The sequence below is a fragment of the Anolis carolinensis genome, chromosome 3 (genome assembly GCF_035594765.1).
Source record: "Anolis carolinensis isolate JA03-04 chromosome 3, rAnoCar3.1.pri, whole genome shotgun sequence".
NCBI lineage: Eukaryota > Metazoa > Chordata > Lepidosauria > Squamata > Dactyloidae > Anolis > Anolis carolinensis.
The window spans coordinates 161,174,198-161,192,666 of record NC_085843.1 but is presented as its reverse complement, the minus strand read 5'-3'; the positions used below and the strand labels follow the sequence as shown (position 1 = coordinate 161,192,666).

Below are 18,469 nucleotides of genomic sequence, written 5' to 3'. Positions count from 1 at the left end.
ATTGGGCCAGTCACATTTTCTCCCTGACACAGTTTTATTATGATTTTAAAGTGGGGCTTTAGCCATGTCATATCACACTAACTCCTTGGAGGAAAGCGGTGGGGGATATGAACACAACTTGCATTAAACAAACCATACTAAAATGGAAGGCATGTGGAACTGGAATGCTGTATTTTAGAAAGGGAGCACCATCCTATGCTGAAAAATGAGCATAATGTGGAACATGTAGAAAAGGAGGTAGAAGAAATTTAAAACACCTTCTCTGGAGTCAATGAAGACAGCTAGTATCTAATACAGGAGGGAGTAACAAAATAGAAATAGGAACATACATGATCTTGCAAGGGACACAAGCAATTTTGCCTAAGGATAATATCACCTTGTCACCATGTCCACAGGTCCATGAGTGTACAAGTGGAAGTCCATCGAAAAATGGAAACTAGGAATCAACAAATAATAATCTGGTGCATTGTACATAGGTAATTTGTGTTTTCACAAAACACTTTCATATTTTCTATGTGCAAAATATGATCACTCTTTCTGTTGTGCTGATATAGGCCAGGAAGGTCAGCTAAAAACTAAATAAGTTTTATGTGTGTGTATTTGTGCCATCAAATCGAAAGTTTACTTATGGCAACACCATGAAATTCCATAGGGTTTTCTTAGGCAAGAAATGCTCAGAGATGGTTTTTCCTTCTTCTGAAATATAGCATACAGCACCTGGTTTTTGCTGTCAGTCTCTCATCCAAGTACTAACCAGGGTTGACCTCACTTAACTTCCAAAATCAGTTAGGATATGGTGTTTTTAGGGCATTTAGGTCAGGATATCAAACAGTTGTGTGGTGCTTTTATATGGAATTGCTGTTCATTTTGTGTAGTTTCATTCATGTCATCTCATTTTCGTATTTGTGTCCTGCTAACAAAAATGGGCCGCCTATATGACACAGATTTTAGTCTCGCTAATGAAAAATTATGTGCCATTGGCAGCAATAGGACGGCTTCAGGGGCTCGCCCCCTGCTCAGATTTAGGGCAAGAAGGGTGAAAATCGCCACACATCGACCTTTTTTTTTTAGCCCACCAACCTTTAAAATGTGTGTGTCTTCCCCTGATTTCTAGCAATTTTTTCCCCATTTTCAGACATAAAACCCCCTATAAAAGCATTCCCTTTTCCTCCCAGCTGGCCCGGCCTTCTTAACTTCTGCAGCAGTGGAAGGAAGGCCAGGGGAGCTGCCAACCAGCCCAATGGGGAAGACAGTGCTCCACACAAACACCATCCACACCGCCCAGTGCCTTGTGCCAAGATTTCACTTCTTAATAAAAATATTACAACATCAACTTCTTTAAAAGCTTTTTTCTGATCCTTTTGGATGGGCGTGGGTAAGAAAACGTTCCTCATGATGTGTTGTGTAAAATCTACCCATGACTGGGGGTCAAATAAAACATTGTTTTCCTGCAAGCATGCCATGTCATGACATGACTTCAACTCGGTGCATGGCAGAGCTGGCCACAAGACCCCAGAAAGAGCCACTTCACGCACCCTGAAATGTATATTTGCTTTCAAAAATATACTAAATAATATAGCAACAGTATCCTTCCTATTCTTACTATTGCCAAAGAGAGAGAGGGAGGACCAAGGCAGATTAAAGACTAGAGCCAAACAGATTAGGAAGGAAATCCAAGTAGAAGTTATTTCCTTTTGAATTTATTTTTAAACAAATAATAGTAAATTACCAATCGGAGGGAGGGGGGGAGAAGGGGTTTTTGAAATAAGGTAATTGGAAGAGTGAGCTCTCTCTGCAACCAGCCAGGCAGAATTGTTTGTTCCCCAATCCCCAGCAAGGCGAAGGAGAGAGCAGTGCACTTGGGGAGGATTACAAAGAAGCAGAGGCGGTTCAACCACTAGGCCAACTAGGCAGTTGCCTGTGGCGCCATCTTGTTGGGGGCGCCATCGAGACAACTCCTGTCTCCTGCGACCTGCCTCCGCAAGGTATTGAACTGCTTTTTCTGTTGATTTGTTGTAAAACATGATGTTTTAGTACTTAATTTGTAAAATCTTAATGTAATTTGATGTTTAATAGGCTTTTCCTTAATCCCTCCTTATTATCAAACATTTTTGCTTATTCAACGCTTTTATTTTTCAGTGATTGGTTTGGGGGGGCACCAAAATTCTGTTCACCTACACTTGAAAAATACCTAGGGCCGGCTCTGCAAAGAAGCCCCAAAAAGGTATTTGCTTTCAAAAATGTAAAATAAAAATAAAATACCAAAGGAAACGGAGGGAGGACCAAAGCAGAGACAGTAGGCAGACAGACAAATGGAGAAGGGAAAGGACAGAAAAAAATAACCCAGTGAAAGGAGGTAAGCAGCTGCTACCCACCAGCCAGTCCAAATCCCCCCCCCCCGGCCAAAAAAAACCTAAATCCCCTAGTAGTCCCAACTTAGTGCCCTCACCAGAGGCAATAATGGATAAAAAGGCAAGCCAGCCAAGCAAGCCAAGGCAAGCCCAGCCCAAGCAGAGACAGCAAAGCAGCGAAACCCAACCAGCCCACAGCCCAGCAATGGTAGCAAATGGCTCTTTTGGGTGCAGTCCTCCCCTTACATACACTCCCTGCCCTCTCTGTCCAGCCTACTTCAGTGATTCCTTGGCCTCCGATTGGCCAAGGATCACCTCCTCCCTGCCTCCTTTGCTGATGCATGAGGAAGTGACTTGCAGCCATGGAGGCCATGTGGCAGAAAACGAAAGCCAGCACAATGACTGTGAGGCTTTCATTTACATTTTGCCTATAGTATTGTACAAAAATGTCGTCTGTCATTTCGTGTATATGAATGGTCAACATGAAACGACAGCACGAAGGAAACATTTTTGTGCATATCTCTATGAAACAGCTGATACCTGTTCATTTATTTCTTCATACAAGTCAAAGGGGACACAGAAGAATCTCTGGATTTTCTGAAGGAAAATGTAACCTAAAGCCAAATTGTTTATGCCTACTCAGCAGTCTGAGTAAAATTGGCAAGCTTTCTGAATTGGGGTCCAAATTGAATTTTGTCTTTGGTAAACATAACCAATACGTCAAGGTAAAAAAAAGGAAGAGAGAAAAAGGGACACTTTATATCAGATAATAGGAAAGATTGTGAGATAGTGGAGAATTCTGAATTTTATGAATATCAGGGGCAATGAGTTCTAGTGACAAAATGTTATCACAGAACAGTTATTTTGTAATGAGGCAACAAACGGCAACAGCAATCCACACAAATTAAGATGGTGTTTCAAGAAAATTTTAAGGAAAGATGAGGGATAGACATTTAAGAAAGATGAGGTAATATAAAATACACTTTTAAAAGTAAGAAATAAGCATCTTATGTGATTGCATCTCCTGTTGTACACAAAATCCTAAGTATAGATAGGAGGGAGTTGTTTCAGGAATATGCAACAGGAATACAAACTGCTAGAATATGATATTCAGAATGGAAGAGTGATTTGGTCCTCTGGGGTGATTCTATGGTATGCTTTGGCCAGAAACCCAAGTCATGGTTCATTTCAGGTAAGACAAATAGGGTTCCAGAATACATCAAAATTGTATTACACAAAGGGTCCTGAAATGGATCCCTCATGTAATATGCAGAATTACAGTATGTGTGTGTGTGTATATGTGTGTGTGTGTGTGTGTGTATACACCCCCCCCTTCAAAAACAGTTTTGAGACAGAAAGGGTGCTTTCATTTTAGACGTTTTACATGTGTTATAGATGATGTCATATTGGAAGAGTCCCTGTCTGCTTGAGAGAAGAGAAAATCTCTCTTGGTGTTTACTATGCAGTTTTAAAACAAGTTATTAAGTGCCTTCAAGTTGACTTTGACTTATGGCAACCTTGTCATTGTAAGATTTATTCAGTAGAATTTACCATTCTCTTCCCTTATGGTTGAGCTAATGTGACTTTCCCAAGGTCGCCCAGTGACTTTCCATTACTGAGTGGACATTTGGTTTCCTGGAGTCCTAATCTAATGTTGAAACCACTAGAATGTAGTGACTCTTTAAAATAGGTAAAATAAGAGAAATGAGTGTTTATTGTTCTGTGGCATGAAGTCGACGTCAACTTATTTTGAGCCTATAAATGACAAATCTTTGGGAGATTTGTCACTTATAGAGTAAGAATAAGATGAGCCTGTTCAGATTGATCAAGCTTAGGGTATGGCTTCCTTGAGTCAATCATCTGTAATATGTTCATCCTTTTTATTGTTATTCCAGTGAACTATGTTTTCTCATTATGTGTCCAAAACATTCATATCTCTAGAGAAAAAGGTAGAAATCTGTGGTCAGGGAAACATTGTGTGTGCTTTCTGCCAGCATACTTGTGGTATGGAATGGGCACTGCGACATCATCTTGAAATTCCTACTGTCATAGTGTTTTTGTGCCTTTCACACAGGGATGTCATTGAACATTATTTTGTTTGATGGATGATGATGATGACATGGTTGCTAAGAACTCTGGTAGTTGCTATAACATTGTACTGGCTAATGTTTCTGCTGGTGTTATTATGCTTTCCATTACTGTTACTGGGGTCAAAAAGGTTTTTTATGTAAGAGTATACATTCATGTGTTCTAAATGAATCTGGACTTATGTTCCTTTTTCTTATGTTAATATTATTTTTAATATCAAAGGCTTGTGATCTTGCACTTAAATTAATTCTAATTTTTAAGTATTTAGTCATCTTTTCTGAAATGTTTGTAGATTGCTTATAAACTTAATAGATATTGTCTATAATCAATGTTTACATAATTTGTGAGTGCCTTAAGCATATAAAATCTTACCGTCTGCTAATGAGAGTTTTTGTGTTTTCACCAAAGCTTCTATCCTACTGAAGTGTTGGAACAACTGTTGGAGAAATGTGAACAGTTGCTGGAAAATCACAAGCATAAGAGTTTGCATTAATGGTATTCATTAGAATTAGTAGGGAAGATTGTTTTCTCAAGTTTTGAGCCGTGATTTAATTTGCATATTGTTTAGTCAACATAGGAGGTGTACTTTTTCTTTTTTTGTTGAAGTGCATGATAACTACTCAAGGGTATTTTCTAATAAAAATTTCCTGGCTTCGTAATTGTTTTCTTGCAAGCTCAAATACACTTTCTAAAACTATGTAGCCGACATGGAAACATTTGTATATTCCACACTAGCCCATAAACAGAAAAAGTTTGAATGCAACTTCTGCAGACTTCATATGCCTTTTTATGTTGGTCCTGCTTTGCCAGAGTTGAACTGATTATGCTGTGAAATGTAAAGAAACATATCCCTAAGAATTTGACAAACCCCAATGATAATTCATCTGACTTTGCTTTATCATATGAAAGGTTAGTTAAATATCATCACTCTCTTGGCTTTCCCTGCCTCCCAGTCCTCCCACAAGTGGGAAAACCAGTATGCCAATAATTATGTCCAAAAATGGCAGACATGTAATGTTTGGGGATGGTATTGCCAATCTAAAATCAGAAAACCAATTACAGGTTAATGATATAGGTGTATTCCTGGTCATTATACCTTCAATAATTAGGTGTTGAATTAAAAAAAAGAACAGTTCAACATGTTTTAGCTGATGTTTTTAATCCATAACTGACAAAATGCACATGTGGAATCAAATAACCAGATCAAGTAGCCTTGCAAAAGTGATAAAACATTTTGACCTTTCTGGAGTTCAGTGCAAAGTTTCTTCCAAAACGTGTCCAGGGATGACTTTTTCTTTCATTAACCATCAGTTTTCACTAGATTTTCATTTTTTTTTGTCCAGATGTACAGATCTATGCTTTATTAACACATTGGGGGTATCCAGTGAGGCAGGCTTATCTCTGTTCTAATTCTCATTCTCTCTCTCTCTCTCTCTCTCTCTCTCTCTCTCTCTCTCTCTCTCTCTCTCTTGCTGTTTGTGTGTGCTCAGCAAACAATTCTGGAAGCAGCTGCTGTTTACTTTGTTTGTTGTAGGTTGACACACATGGCTATAGTAGGATAGAATAAAATCCTGCTCTTTCTGGACCATGCTTTTATTGCATTTTTACTGCAAACACACTATTGCAGCTGAACATGGAGGGTCTATGCATTTCCAGTCCTCACTATCCCCCCAATGTCAATGTTACTAAAACACTAGACAGAGAACAAGGACAAAGGACTGGGATATCTTAAAAATACTTTGTTGAAACGAGTTTCTTTGCTGCAGGCCTTGTTAACTAAAGTATGCTAGTACATGTATATTAACAGAAGTCGGAGTGATTTTTGTGTAAGAATCTGGAATGCATACCTTCACAGTGTTTTCTTATTATGCTGAAAAAATAATTTGGTAATGTGAGTGGTTGGATATTTTAATTTAGGTAAGAGTAAAACATTTGTTCTTTGAAAAATAATGCAATATGTAACTAATCATTGCTTAGGGTAGGGTTTATTGTTCTGTATTTTGTTTCAGAACTTTCCAAGGCATAAAACCAACTGTTAAGTCTGAGCTAGAGTAAATCATTCAATCAACGTAATTTATGTAATATTAATGAAAAAGTTCTCTTTGATTTAATGAGTCTTTCTAATTAGGAGTAACAATTGGACTTCGACTCAAATATTTTAAGTGTTGACAGATTAAAAAAATGATGAAAATGTCTGACTCATTTTATTAAGCTTATTACAACTTCTGCCAGGACTGTAAATGGGGACATGTTTGACTGTTAATCTGGTTACATTTCACCTGGTTGTCCTCCTCTTATGGCTTTAGTAGTCAGGCATGAGAAAAGAAGAATGAGTAGATCAGTGCAACACTATTGAAATAGAATAGATTTTCAGGTCAGGAATAGTCTCTTTGTAATAATAATGTGTTGATTGTGCTACAAATATTGGTCATGTCATAATAAAGACAATGAATCTGAGGAATAACAAAATCTATAGCATCTGTGTAAACAATAAAGGAATAGTAATTCATTTTAAAATGTTTTCTTCACAGATAGCTTACTGATTGATTATCAGTTTACCTTCAGTTTATTACAAGAAGATGATCGCTACCATACTGCCATAAATTTCATTGCCAGTCCTGAACAGGTAAGTTGTTGCAAGCAATTACAAGTAACTACAACACCACATCCCGAAACATATAATATCTATGGATTTAGTCATGAAAGCGTAACTCCACAAATCTTACATTTCCTTAATAAAGGCAAATATTTTCCAAAAATAACATATGTGGAACTGTTGATACTGAAGGCTGGGTTTTTGCTTTTCAGAATCATGTAGTCTGATAAGTTTCACCATATCTTAATTCTTCAGGGTAATAAAATTACAGTAGTACTGTTAGATCCTACTTAAATAAATGACCAAAATAAAAAAAAATAGAAAGAGATATTTGGTCTATTAATTTCCTTGGATGTTTCCCGCAGAAATTTTTGATAGTTTATGGATTAGATTATGGTATGGAAAGATAATTCCTATTTTTTAAAAAACCAAATCAAACTTGTTCTTGAAAAGTTAAAGTTGATACATTTGGTTCTTGCAAAGTCTTATATATTACTGTGTGTTGCTCTTTTATCCAGTTAATTATGCTTGGTATTACTAGAGTTGACATCGTGATCTTAAATATATGGGGGAAAAGAGAACACAATTTGAGATTCTTCAGATTTTGTTTGACTGCACTTTCCATCAATTCTGGTCAGCATGAACTGTAATGAGGATTGATAGTTTTTCAGTCTAGGGACATCTGGATGAGCACAAGTTGCTCATCTCTGTTCTGAGGCAGTTCTTCTCAGATTATGTGGTGTGAACTGGCTATTTCATTTTCATCCAGCTGCAAGGCTGAGAAAAGTTTGAATCATAGTAGTAGTAGTAGTAGTAGTAGTAGTAGTTATTTAATATAACTAAAACATTGGAAGATAAAATTGGCAAAATCTCTCTCCCCCCATAATATAATTAAAATATGAGTTAAAAATCATAATATTTTGGAAAACTATCCAAATAAACATCTGTCTAACCATAAATGTGTCCTATTAAGTCAATCTTGATGCATATCTAGTACTAAAAATGTTCTGTCAATGGAGCAAGCTTGTTTTCTTCTGCCCTGGAGACTAGGACACGGAACAATCGTTTCAAACTACAGGAAAGGAGATTCCACCTGAACATCAGGAAGAACTCCCTCACTGTGAGAGCTGTTCGGCAGTGGAACTCTCTCCCCCGGGCTGTGGTGGAGGCTCCTTCCTTGGAGGCTTTTAAGCAGAGGCTGGATGGCCATCTGTCGGGGGTGCTTTGAATGTGATTTCCTCCTTCTTGTCAGGGGGTTGGACTGGATGGCCCATAAGGTCCCTTCCAACTCTATTATTCTATGGTTCTATGATTCTATGTTCATAAATTCAAAGAAGTAAGTGTAGGCATGGCTATGACCCAGAGTTTAAAAAAGTAATATTTTTGGGGGACTGCAATTTTCACAATCCCATAATTCTAGGTGTTCCAAATAATATTTTTCCAAAACTAGAAAAATACATTTTCCAAGCTCCCACAGGCAAGAAGAGTTTGGGAGGTAGCAGTAGGGTATGTATACCTATAACTCTGCCCCTGCTGAGTATGTGGGCAGGGATGATTTACAGATTTGCTGTGTTATAGCTGACTGGGTTGAACACCTCAGGAGTATTAAGGGACTGATATTGGATATCAGTGGGGTGCTCATCGATAGTGAAAGAAAAGTTCTTATTCCCGGGTCTGTAAAATCTGTAGAAAAAAAGTGGGTGTTGGAAGACAGACTGTGTCACTGAAAACTTGAACACAAAGGTTATAGCTGCCTGAACCTGTATCTTACTTTTAGGAATTTCCTCCCTCAGTACAGTATATCTTAACCCTTTAGGTCCATATTTTCACTAACAACATTATATTTTACTGATTTAAACATAATGACTTTTCCTGCACTATCAGAAAGCATGACATTGATATGTTGTTTCTCTCATAGAAAATTTCATACAGAGGCAGAAATAATATGAAAATAATAGTGATAGATGGCTATATTTTTAAAGAGCAGTTCAGCACATTTCAATAGTATTATAAATCAACAATATGCACACATGAAAGAAAAATATCAGGTCAGGTAAGCCTTACATAAGCAGTCTTAACCTTCAAGTCCACTTGAAGGCTTCTTCCAAAATGAAATGCCTGCCTTTGGAACTTGTTTGGATTTCTTGTGAATCCCTTCCTATATTTATATGCCTCCCCCACTTCCTTCTACAAATTACCTTACAATGTTATGAATACAACTGCCATTGGTTTGAGTATAACCAACACACAAATGAATGAATGAATGAATGAATGTGTGTGGATTTTAGGCCTGCTTTACCAAAAAAGGCTTTTACCTCCAGCTAGAATAAAAGGGGGAGTCCTGAGTCCAAGCGGGCAAGATGTATCTACTTCTAGTTGGCTTATTGATTGGGAAATTGTTGGACGTAGGTGAGAGAAGATAGAGACTAATGTGCTATCTACACCTGCCACAAACAGTGATGCTGATCTGGCCCTAGTGGTGACCACTGACACAAAATTGACGATGATCACGCTGTGCCTGTAGTGACGCTTATTTCTGGTGTTTCTACCCCGCCCTTCTCCCCAGGGGACTCAGGGCGGCTTACAAGTTGGCAACACAGTGCCTTCACATCAACAATACAATAGGCATTAAAACTAAAAACATTTAATACATCATAAAAACCAATATACAATAATAAACATTACCATTTAGGGTAGGCCATCCAGATGTTAGAAACTGAAAGCTGAACTATACACTTTCTAAGACCTCCCAAAACTTTGCAGCATCTTCTCTAGAGTGATAATGTGCTGTTTCTTGATCATTGTAATGATCTAGGAGTATATTCCTTTGTATATTGTGAGAATGTCAAGCACTCAAATGCACTGTGTGGGTACTAGAACATTCATGAGGTTGTGGATTGAGGTATTAGGCCATCATTCAGAATCCCACATGTAAAATCTGTATTTTTCCCCTGCCATATTTGTTAGTAGGCCTTCCTGTTGCTCATGAGCGGTGGCTTTTCTGGTTTATATCAATCAGAAAATTTGCAGAAGCCAGTGGGATTTCTAATTAAATTTTTATTGGCTAACTTTAAAAGAACTATAAATAAAATGCTTCAACGTTTGGCCACGAGAGTTATGGAAGTTCATAGAGACATCAATTGTTACTGATAATTCCCACTGTCTTTAAGTTCAGGAAGAGTATTTGGATAACTGTCCAGGTCTTCTGCCATTCCCCTAAGCAATATATTTATGTAATATTTATATTTTTCTTTTGAAAATTTCAGTCAAACAAGAATTTGGACATATCCATTAATGCATCAAATAACTTTAACCTGAATATTACATGGTCCATTGGCTCTACAGGTAAGAAAGTCTGAATTTCCCTTCTTCTCTGTATTATCTAAAGTAGTATTTAAATTATATTTACATGATTGCCTTTTGTTTCTTATTAGTAAAGCATAATAACATATATTTCTTTCCCATTCTCATTATATTATTATTAATGATATTACTTAAAACTCAGATAATTTGGAATCTGAATAAAGGTTCATTAATATGTTAACTCTCTTCCCTATTCAATTAAAATTACTTGGGTTGCAAAACCTTGTATGCTCTTTAAATTTTTAGAATGGCAGTGTTATGAACGCAGCGATTTTAATTAAGATAAATTACTGTCTTAGCTTCTGCAGAGACTGAGTTTTTAATTTCTTTGTTTCAATGTTCAAGCTAGGAATTTAATTATTAACCTTAACATTGATATCAAACAATAAAATCCTTCTGTGTGTGCTGATAAAAGAACCTGCTTATCTTCCTCTCGCTCCCCCCTCTTGTGAACCCAATTTCTGTATTGGATTTAATAAAATGTTTTGTTTAGAAAGTTTCTTTGAATTGGTTCTGTTGACTTTCTAAGAACGCATCCAAGGAGAATACCATTGACTGCATTTTTAATCAATTATGCAGAATGGTTAAGAGTGGCAGGCAAATCACAATTTGTGCAATATATCTGTTTTTCCAAGTGTTAAGCTATATTTAAACCTGGTGAACATCACAATAGTTGAAGGACAACTGTGCGTTTGTTGATATGTTGGATACATATCAATGAATTACAATCAGATGTGGTTCCAAAGGGCAGATGCCATTCTGTTTTAAAGCCACCATCCTCATCTGCAAACTTTTGGTGGAAGTTTTGCCATATAAGTGTGTGATGAGCCCTCAAAGCAATTCATTTGAACAGTACATAGAACTTGAAATTCTATGTATTCTTTAGTAAAATAAGTAACATAGACCAGGGGTCCTCAAATTTTTTAAGCAGAGGGCCGGTCCACAATCCTTAAGTCTGTTGAGGGACCAAATGATCATTTGAAAAAAAAAAGAACAAATTCCTATGCACACTGCACATGTCTTATTTGTAGTGCAAAAAAAACAACAACAACAACAACAACCCCACAACAAGAATGAAAGAACAATACAATATTTAATAATAAAAATGATTTTAACCAACATAAACCTATCAGGATTTCAATGGGAAGTGCGGGCCTGCTTCTGGCCAATGAGATAGTCAAGTTAATTAATTGTTGTTGTTGTGTGCCTTCAAGTCATTTCAGACTTTGGGTGAGCTTAAGTCTAAAACTGAGGGCGAGGGATAGGTAAATGACCTTGGAGGGGCCCATCCGGCCTTAGTTTGGGGACCTCTGACATAGACAATTGCATTATTGCACTAAGTGCCTTGAAATGTCAGGTTATGGATCCTCTTATCTCAGAAACACAAAGCAGATAAACTAACATTTGTTCTGCAATAATAAAACAGAATATGAGTTTTCTGTTCCAAGTTTTCAAGCATATACTTCCTACATTATTATAGCATTTATACTCACATTTAGAAGTAAGTGTTTGTCCGCTGGATAAATATGTGACTTCTAGATGCTATTTTTCCCAGTCTGAAATGAAGTTGAATGGGCAATTGCAAGGAAAAGGAACAAGCATACTGTATTGAGATAATTTAATTCATCCAACTTTCTACTTTTCTCTCCCGTCCCTTATGCCACCCACAATCATAATGGATTTCCTGAGGGAAATTAGCAGAAGACCACACACTCTTTCTTTTCTACTACTTATTTCCAGCGTTTAAATCAGGCACAATACCAATATTACTATTAAGTGCCTGTTGCCAGCCTAATAATAGTTTTTCTGAGAGTCTGTGTGATTCTTAAAATTAAATACGCTCATTCTTTTTCTTTTTTATACATTGTAGGCTTTTGTTTCACTTCTGTAATTTAGCAATAGAGAGATCAAACAGAATTGCAGTAAAGTTTCATGTCTTGCAAATTAGACTTGTTTATCTGACTTAATATTAACCTTCCTAAGAATATTTGAGATAATAAGGCAATATTTTATCATCTTGGGAACTATATTCCTCCACATTTGAATAACTTATGCAATTTTGTATATAAATTACTTGTGAAAAAATATGTTGGTTATGTAGTTAGGTGGGATGAAGTTTCTATAAACTCAGCATGGGTGTTTGTGTGTGTATGAATTAGCTATGTTCTGAGAAAGCACTCATTGGGGTGGATATACAATATGGATATATTTGTAAATTCATGTTTTATATTTATATTGCTTTCTAAAACATAAGTGCTTATTTTTGATTCCATTTATTTCTATTTCTTTTCTTTTATATTTAGATTTATATTTTAGAGTTCTTTTCTTTATCTATAACCATATTAAAGGTTTTCCAAGGAGCTATATTGTTTATATGATCTGTGTGCTTTGTTCAAACAAAATACAGAGGAAATTTGGTTAAAAGAATGGCAAGTATTTTTCTCAATTTTTATTCAAGCTTGAAGCAATATTTTCTTCAATTAAAAAGATGGATCAGATGTAATTAAATAGCTCTGTAATCTTTGAATTTGTTTCACTCTGTAGTTTTGAGTAGAATTATGTACACCTTTATGCATATTAATTTGATATTGCCCCACACCCTTTATCGTTGAATGAGTGTGATGCAAAGTAAATCGAATTCTAAAAATTGTCCTAACTTTTATTTATTTTATTTTTATAGCTGGAACAATATCTGGAGAAGAGGTCCCTGTGATTTCAAGGGCTAATATCAAGGAATACAGAGATAGTTTTTCCTGTGAAAAGTTCAATTTTAGAAGCAACCCAAATATCACTTTCTATGTATATGTCAGCAACTTTTCGTGGCCAATCAAAATACAGGTTAGTATATATAAAATTGTTGATATGTGTTTTATTCAGTTGACTTTTTTGTCCATCACGAATTATTAACTGCTGTGATTATAATAGTTTTGCCTCTTTAAGTAATTTGTAGTATTCCTCTCAACCAATATGTGGATTGAATTTTAAAAGATGCTTGCTAAATATTACTGCAATTTCAGACATTGAGCGGAAGAAGGACACATCTTAATGATTAGATCAAGAGAGATGTTTGCATTCTGAATTAATCTGTAAAAGAAGAATAGTGTTTGTACAGATTAGAAAATCACAAGTGCAATTTCTCAGATTTTGTCTGATAGTCTCTGCTTAAATGAAACCAAAGTAGTATGGCCTATTTCTGCCGTACTGTGAAATCACTATACTGTCTCTTCCTAGAGAAATACAGTTAGGGACATACATGAAAGTTGTGAAAATAGTTTATTTTTCTGCCTGTCAATTTGAAAAGACTTAAGGCAAGTGCTGCAGCTTTTGATATTTAATAATAAATATTCTGCTGGAAAAAAAGAGCAAAAGATGACAATTTTCATTGATTCCTTATTATCTCTCTAGTCCTAACTGTATCTCCCATGTTGTTTTGGAAGTGAAAATTTACCTTTCACTGAGTGTGCTACTGTATTGATGATTATCCTTCATGTACACAGAGGAGGACTTCAGCTTCCCAATTCATGCTGCCATGTTGTCACACACACACACACACACACACACACACACACGATTTAAGGGCAGGATGTATATTGTATTCACATGGGATCCATACAAACTCCATCACACCCAGTATCTAACTTTTGAAAATACACTGCTTTGACTCATCATACCATGTAAGACTGGCTCCACCTAACCCATATGTGCCAGACATTAAACATTAATTCAAAATTACATTATTCATAGACGACTATTGATATATCCAATTAGCTATGTGGCTAAGACTGAGGGCAAAAACCATTTGGGAGCCTTCTGATTCCCATCCCTGAATTAGACAATAGACCCATTTCAGTGTTGTGTTCTCTGTGCAATGAACATTTTTGTTCTTTACAATTGAAATTACACATGGAGCCAGCATCTGGAATAGGGTGTAACATAAAGCAAGTAGTGTGGAGAATTAAGTCCACACAGAATTTGAAAATGTGAAGAAAAAAACCCTGTTAATGTACTTGTGTTTCAGCTGCCAAATATAATTAAAGGGCAGATGTTTTACAAATAAAAAAAATATTTTCGTGATTGTCATGTTGAGTGAGAAATCAAGTTTACTGTTAATATTAAGACTAATGTTGTTTGCATGCCTTAGCAACATTAAAGTAGTGGTTGGTTAATAAAATCTTGCGTGTGTGTGAGAGAGTGAGTCCCAAGAAATATTTGTTTGTATTACCCTTCTAATTTTTCATTCCCATGCATAGTAGTATCGGAAGTGATCTTCTGTCTTAAATGCAGCATAATGTTGGTGGAGAAAACAGCATGCTAGCCTAGTTCTGTTGGTTTTTACATCTGTGCAACCAGTTGTGCAGCTAGACAGCATGTTGGATACATAATGCAGAATGAAATTTGTTATCAACATTATTTGCGCCAGCAAAATGACACCACTGGATGTTAATCTCAGGCTAGTTTGCCATATTATACCCAGCCCCATTCATTGTGTAGAGATGTCAATAGCCTGAATTGGTCTGAAACATAGTTACCTGAACTGATAAATTTCCTATAAAGCAGTGGTTACTATTGGGAATGTGCATTAAATAGTGAATCCCAAATTTATTAACAGTCTAATCAGTTGCAGAAAGCATGTGTAGAATACATAGGCCTTGAAAGTTTATACTCTGGGACTACCATATTTGGAATTAATAGTCCTCTTCCAATTACCTATGAGACCTCTGTTGCTGTAATTTTTCACTTGAGTAATCAGGAACTACTTGCTACTTGGGACTTGTTGAAGTGTACATTATTCATGTTTAATTGAAAGGCTGGACAAAGACAGCTAGTATGTGGATGAATTTAGTTGTTTGGTAGAAGTTTGATTAATTTTGCTCTTGGTTAATTCAAGCTTTACATTTTAACTATTATATTTTTGCAAGGCCTTTTTCTTCCCAATCTCCTTAGCAGATAATTTTATTTGAATTTTTATTGAAGAATTAAAGCAGTTTAATACCATTGTAAGGAGCCTGCAGTAGTGCAGTGGGTTAAATCACTGAGCTGCTGAACTTGCTGACCAAAGGATCAGCGGTTCGAATCTGGGGAACAGGGTGAGTTCCCACTGTTAGCCCCACATTTGACCAACCTAGCAGATCGAAAACATGAAAATGTAAGAAGATCAATAGGCACCGCTCCGGCGGGAAGATAATAGTGCCCAATGCAGTCATACCGGTCAAATGGCCTTGGAGGCATCTAAGGACAACGCTGACTCTTTGGCTTAAAAATTGAGATGAGCCGGACACGACTAGATTTAATGCCCAGGGGAAACCTTTCCCTTTACCTTAACACCATTTTAACTGCTTTGGCATAGTGCCATGGAATAATGAACTCTGTAGTTCCATGACATCTTTAGCCTTCTCTTCCAAAGAGTGCTGGTGCCTCACCAAACTACAACTCCCATTATTCCATAGCATTGAGCCATGGCAGTTAAAGGGGTGTCAAACTGCATTAATTCTGCAGTATAGATGCATCCTCAATAATCTCTCTGAGTGGCAAGTTCGATCCATTCCAGCTCTATCTATCTATCTTTCTATCTATTTATTTATTTTATATACCGCTCTTCTCCGCCAGGGGGACCCAGAGCGGTCTTACACAATGGCAAAATTAAATGCCACATATAATACAAAATGTAGTAAAAACCAACAATCGTAAAACACATTTAAAAACCAATATCAATTAAAACAGTAAAACACCGTGTGACCATTACAACAGGGCCAGTAGAATTGAGCCAGTCAGAGCCAGTCCGTATTCAACGTCACATTTTATTTATTTATTTCGTGTCAAAAGCATTGTACAACAAATACATTTCAAATAGTGGAAATAAAAAAAGGAAAAAAAAAGAAATCACAAGCAACTAAATAGTTTTGGACCAAAAGTGGGCAACAGCAACCGCATTGTCTGTAGCTTTAAACAACAACTCCTCCGTACATGAGGCAGGGCATTGTGGGCAAGCATACATGTGCTAAGTTGTTTGTTCAGCTCCACAGTCACACAAGGTGGAGGATTCCTCCAGGTAGTGCCACCTTGCCAGGTTGTCTTTTGATCTGCCCACTCCACTTCTGAGTCTGTTCAGGGACTTCCAAGTTGCCCATTCTTGGTTTGCCCCTGGAGGAAGACCCTCTTGGGGGGCCATCCAGTTAGAATTGCCAGGTTCAGCTGCCCAGAGGGACACCCTTGCTGCTGCTGGAGGAACATCAAGAGGAGTGGTGGTTCTCATGAAGCCCTTCCTTGATTTGAGTCTGGTGGAAGGAGGGTGATAGCCATGCAGTGGGTGGCTTTCACAATGTTCGATCTTTTTTTCTCTCACCGTTAGCAGCAACTTCCCGTCGCAAGTCAGGAGGGGCAATGCCAGCTAACTTGTAGAGTTTATCAACAGGTGTAGGTTTAAGGCATCCCGTGATGATTCTGCATGTTTCATTCAGTGCTATGTCCACCTGCTTTGCATGGGCAGAGTTGTGCCAAACAGGACAGGCATACTCTGCAGTTGAGAAAGACAAGGCCAGGGCTGATGTTCTTATCACTTGTGGGTCTGCACCCCATGCGCTGCCAGTCAGTTTCCGCAGGATGTTATTGCGTGCAGCTACTTTGTGCTTGGTGTTCATGCAGTGTTTCCTATATGTTAGTGTTCGATCTAAGGTGACACCAAGGTATTTAGGATGGAAACAGTGTTCGAGCTCTTGGCCTTCCCAAGTAACTTTCAGTTTCCTGTTGGCTTCGCGGTTACGTAGGTGGAAAGCACACACTTGTGTCTTGGCAGGGTTAGGCTTCAGGTGGTTCTCTTTGTAGTAGCTGGAGAGATCTTTCAAGGCATTGGTGAGTTGCTTTTCAAGTGTTTCAAAATCATTTGCTTGTGTTGTGAGGCCAAGGTCATCAGCATATATAAAGCTCTTTGTGAGTGGTGGTTGTGGCTGATCGTTCGTGAAGATATTAAATAAGGTTGGTGCAAGAACGCTGCCTTGGGGTAAACGATTCTTTTGCCTCCTCCATCTGCTTTTCTGGCCCTGAAACTCCACATAGAAGCTGCGGTTTTCTAAGAGGGTCTGGACAGTTTTTGTAAAGTCAAAGTCCCGGGTGATATGGTAGACTTTATGCAGCATTTTTCTATGTTGCACCGTGTCATAGGCTGCCGTGAGGTCCACAAAGACTGTTCCCGTAATGCATCCTTTCTCATAGCCTTCCTCGATATGTTCAGTCAGATGAAGAATTTGACCTGTACAGTTTTTCCCTGGTCTGAAACCTGCTTGTTGTGCAATAAGCTTGGGTTCGATAACAGGTCCTAGTCGATTTAATAGCATCCTCTCATAGATTTATATAGATGACATAAGAGGGAGATTGGTCGATAGTTCCTGGCATTGGAGGTATCTTTACCAGGTTTTAAGATGGCAATGATCTTAGTTTTCCTCCATGCTCTGGGAAACGTCACATTAATCCCACAAATACATCAGGTCATATCAACCCATATCCTAGAATGGGCCAAAAGCTTGAGCCCACATCCAGGTCTTCAGCTGCTTCCTAAAAGACATGAGTGAGGGAGCTTTCCTAATCTCCCTTGGCAAGGAGTTCTACAGCCATGGAGCCACCACCGAAAAAGCCCTGTCTCTCGTCCCCGCCAACCGCACCTGTGATGGCTGCGGGACCGAGAGCAGGGCTCTACTTCTCTATGCACAAAAATGTATAAATCTCTCAGGCATATTTCTATAAATAATCTCAAAAATGTGAGTAAATAACTTCTTCAATATTTTACTATCCATAAATGAAGATTTTTTAGTCATTAATACTTTTTAATGAAATGAAAACATTTAAAGAATTAAAAATGTCAGTAAGTACACCGCTTAAAACCACTTGCTATTTTTCCATAAGAGTAGTCATATTCCTGTATACATGCACACACACTCAAGGCTGCATGTAGATGTCTTCCCAGCAATATAAGTGATGTAATAACAGTGATTTACTGTTCAAGGTTCAATTTTCTAAACACCTTAATGGCTTTCAGGGCAGCTAGCAGCAGTTATAGTATGGCTTTGTGTGAAGACTA

At 37.5% G+C, this 18,469-nt stretch overlaps 1 protein-coding gene across 4 annotated transcripts in view; it reads left to right on the top strand.

Annotated features, from left to right (window-relative positions):
• The window catches only part of atrnl1 (attractin like 1), a 786,325-nt gene that overhangs the window by 297,914 nt on the left and 469,942 nt on the right, over positions 1-18,469 (top strand). For all 4 annotated transcript variants that reach the window (XM_003223502.4, XM_062977302.1, XM_062977301.1 and 1 more), the window contains 3 exons: positions 6,971-7,065; positions 10,302-10,380; positions 13,079-13,236. In XM_003223502.4, the coding sequence (XP_003223550.3) occupies positions 6,971-7,065; positions 10,302-10,380; positions 13,079-13,236 (332 nt within the window). The remainder of the gene's footprint in view (positions 1-6,970; positions 7,066-10,301; positions 10,381-13,078; positions 13,237-18,469) is intronic.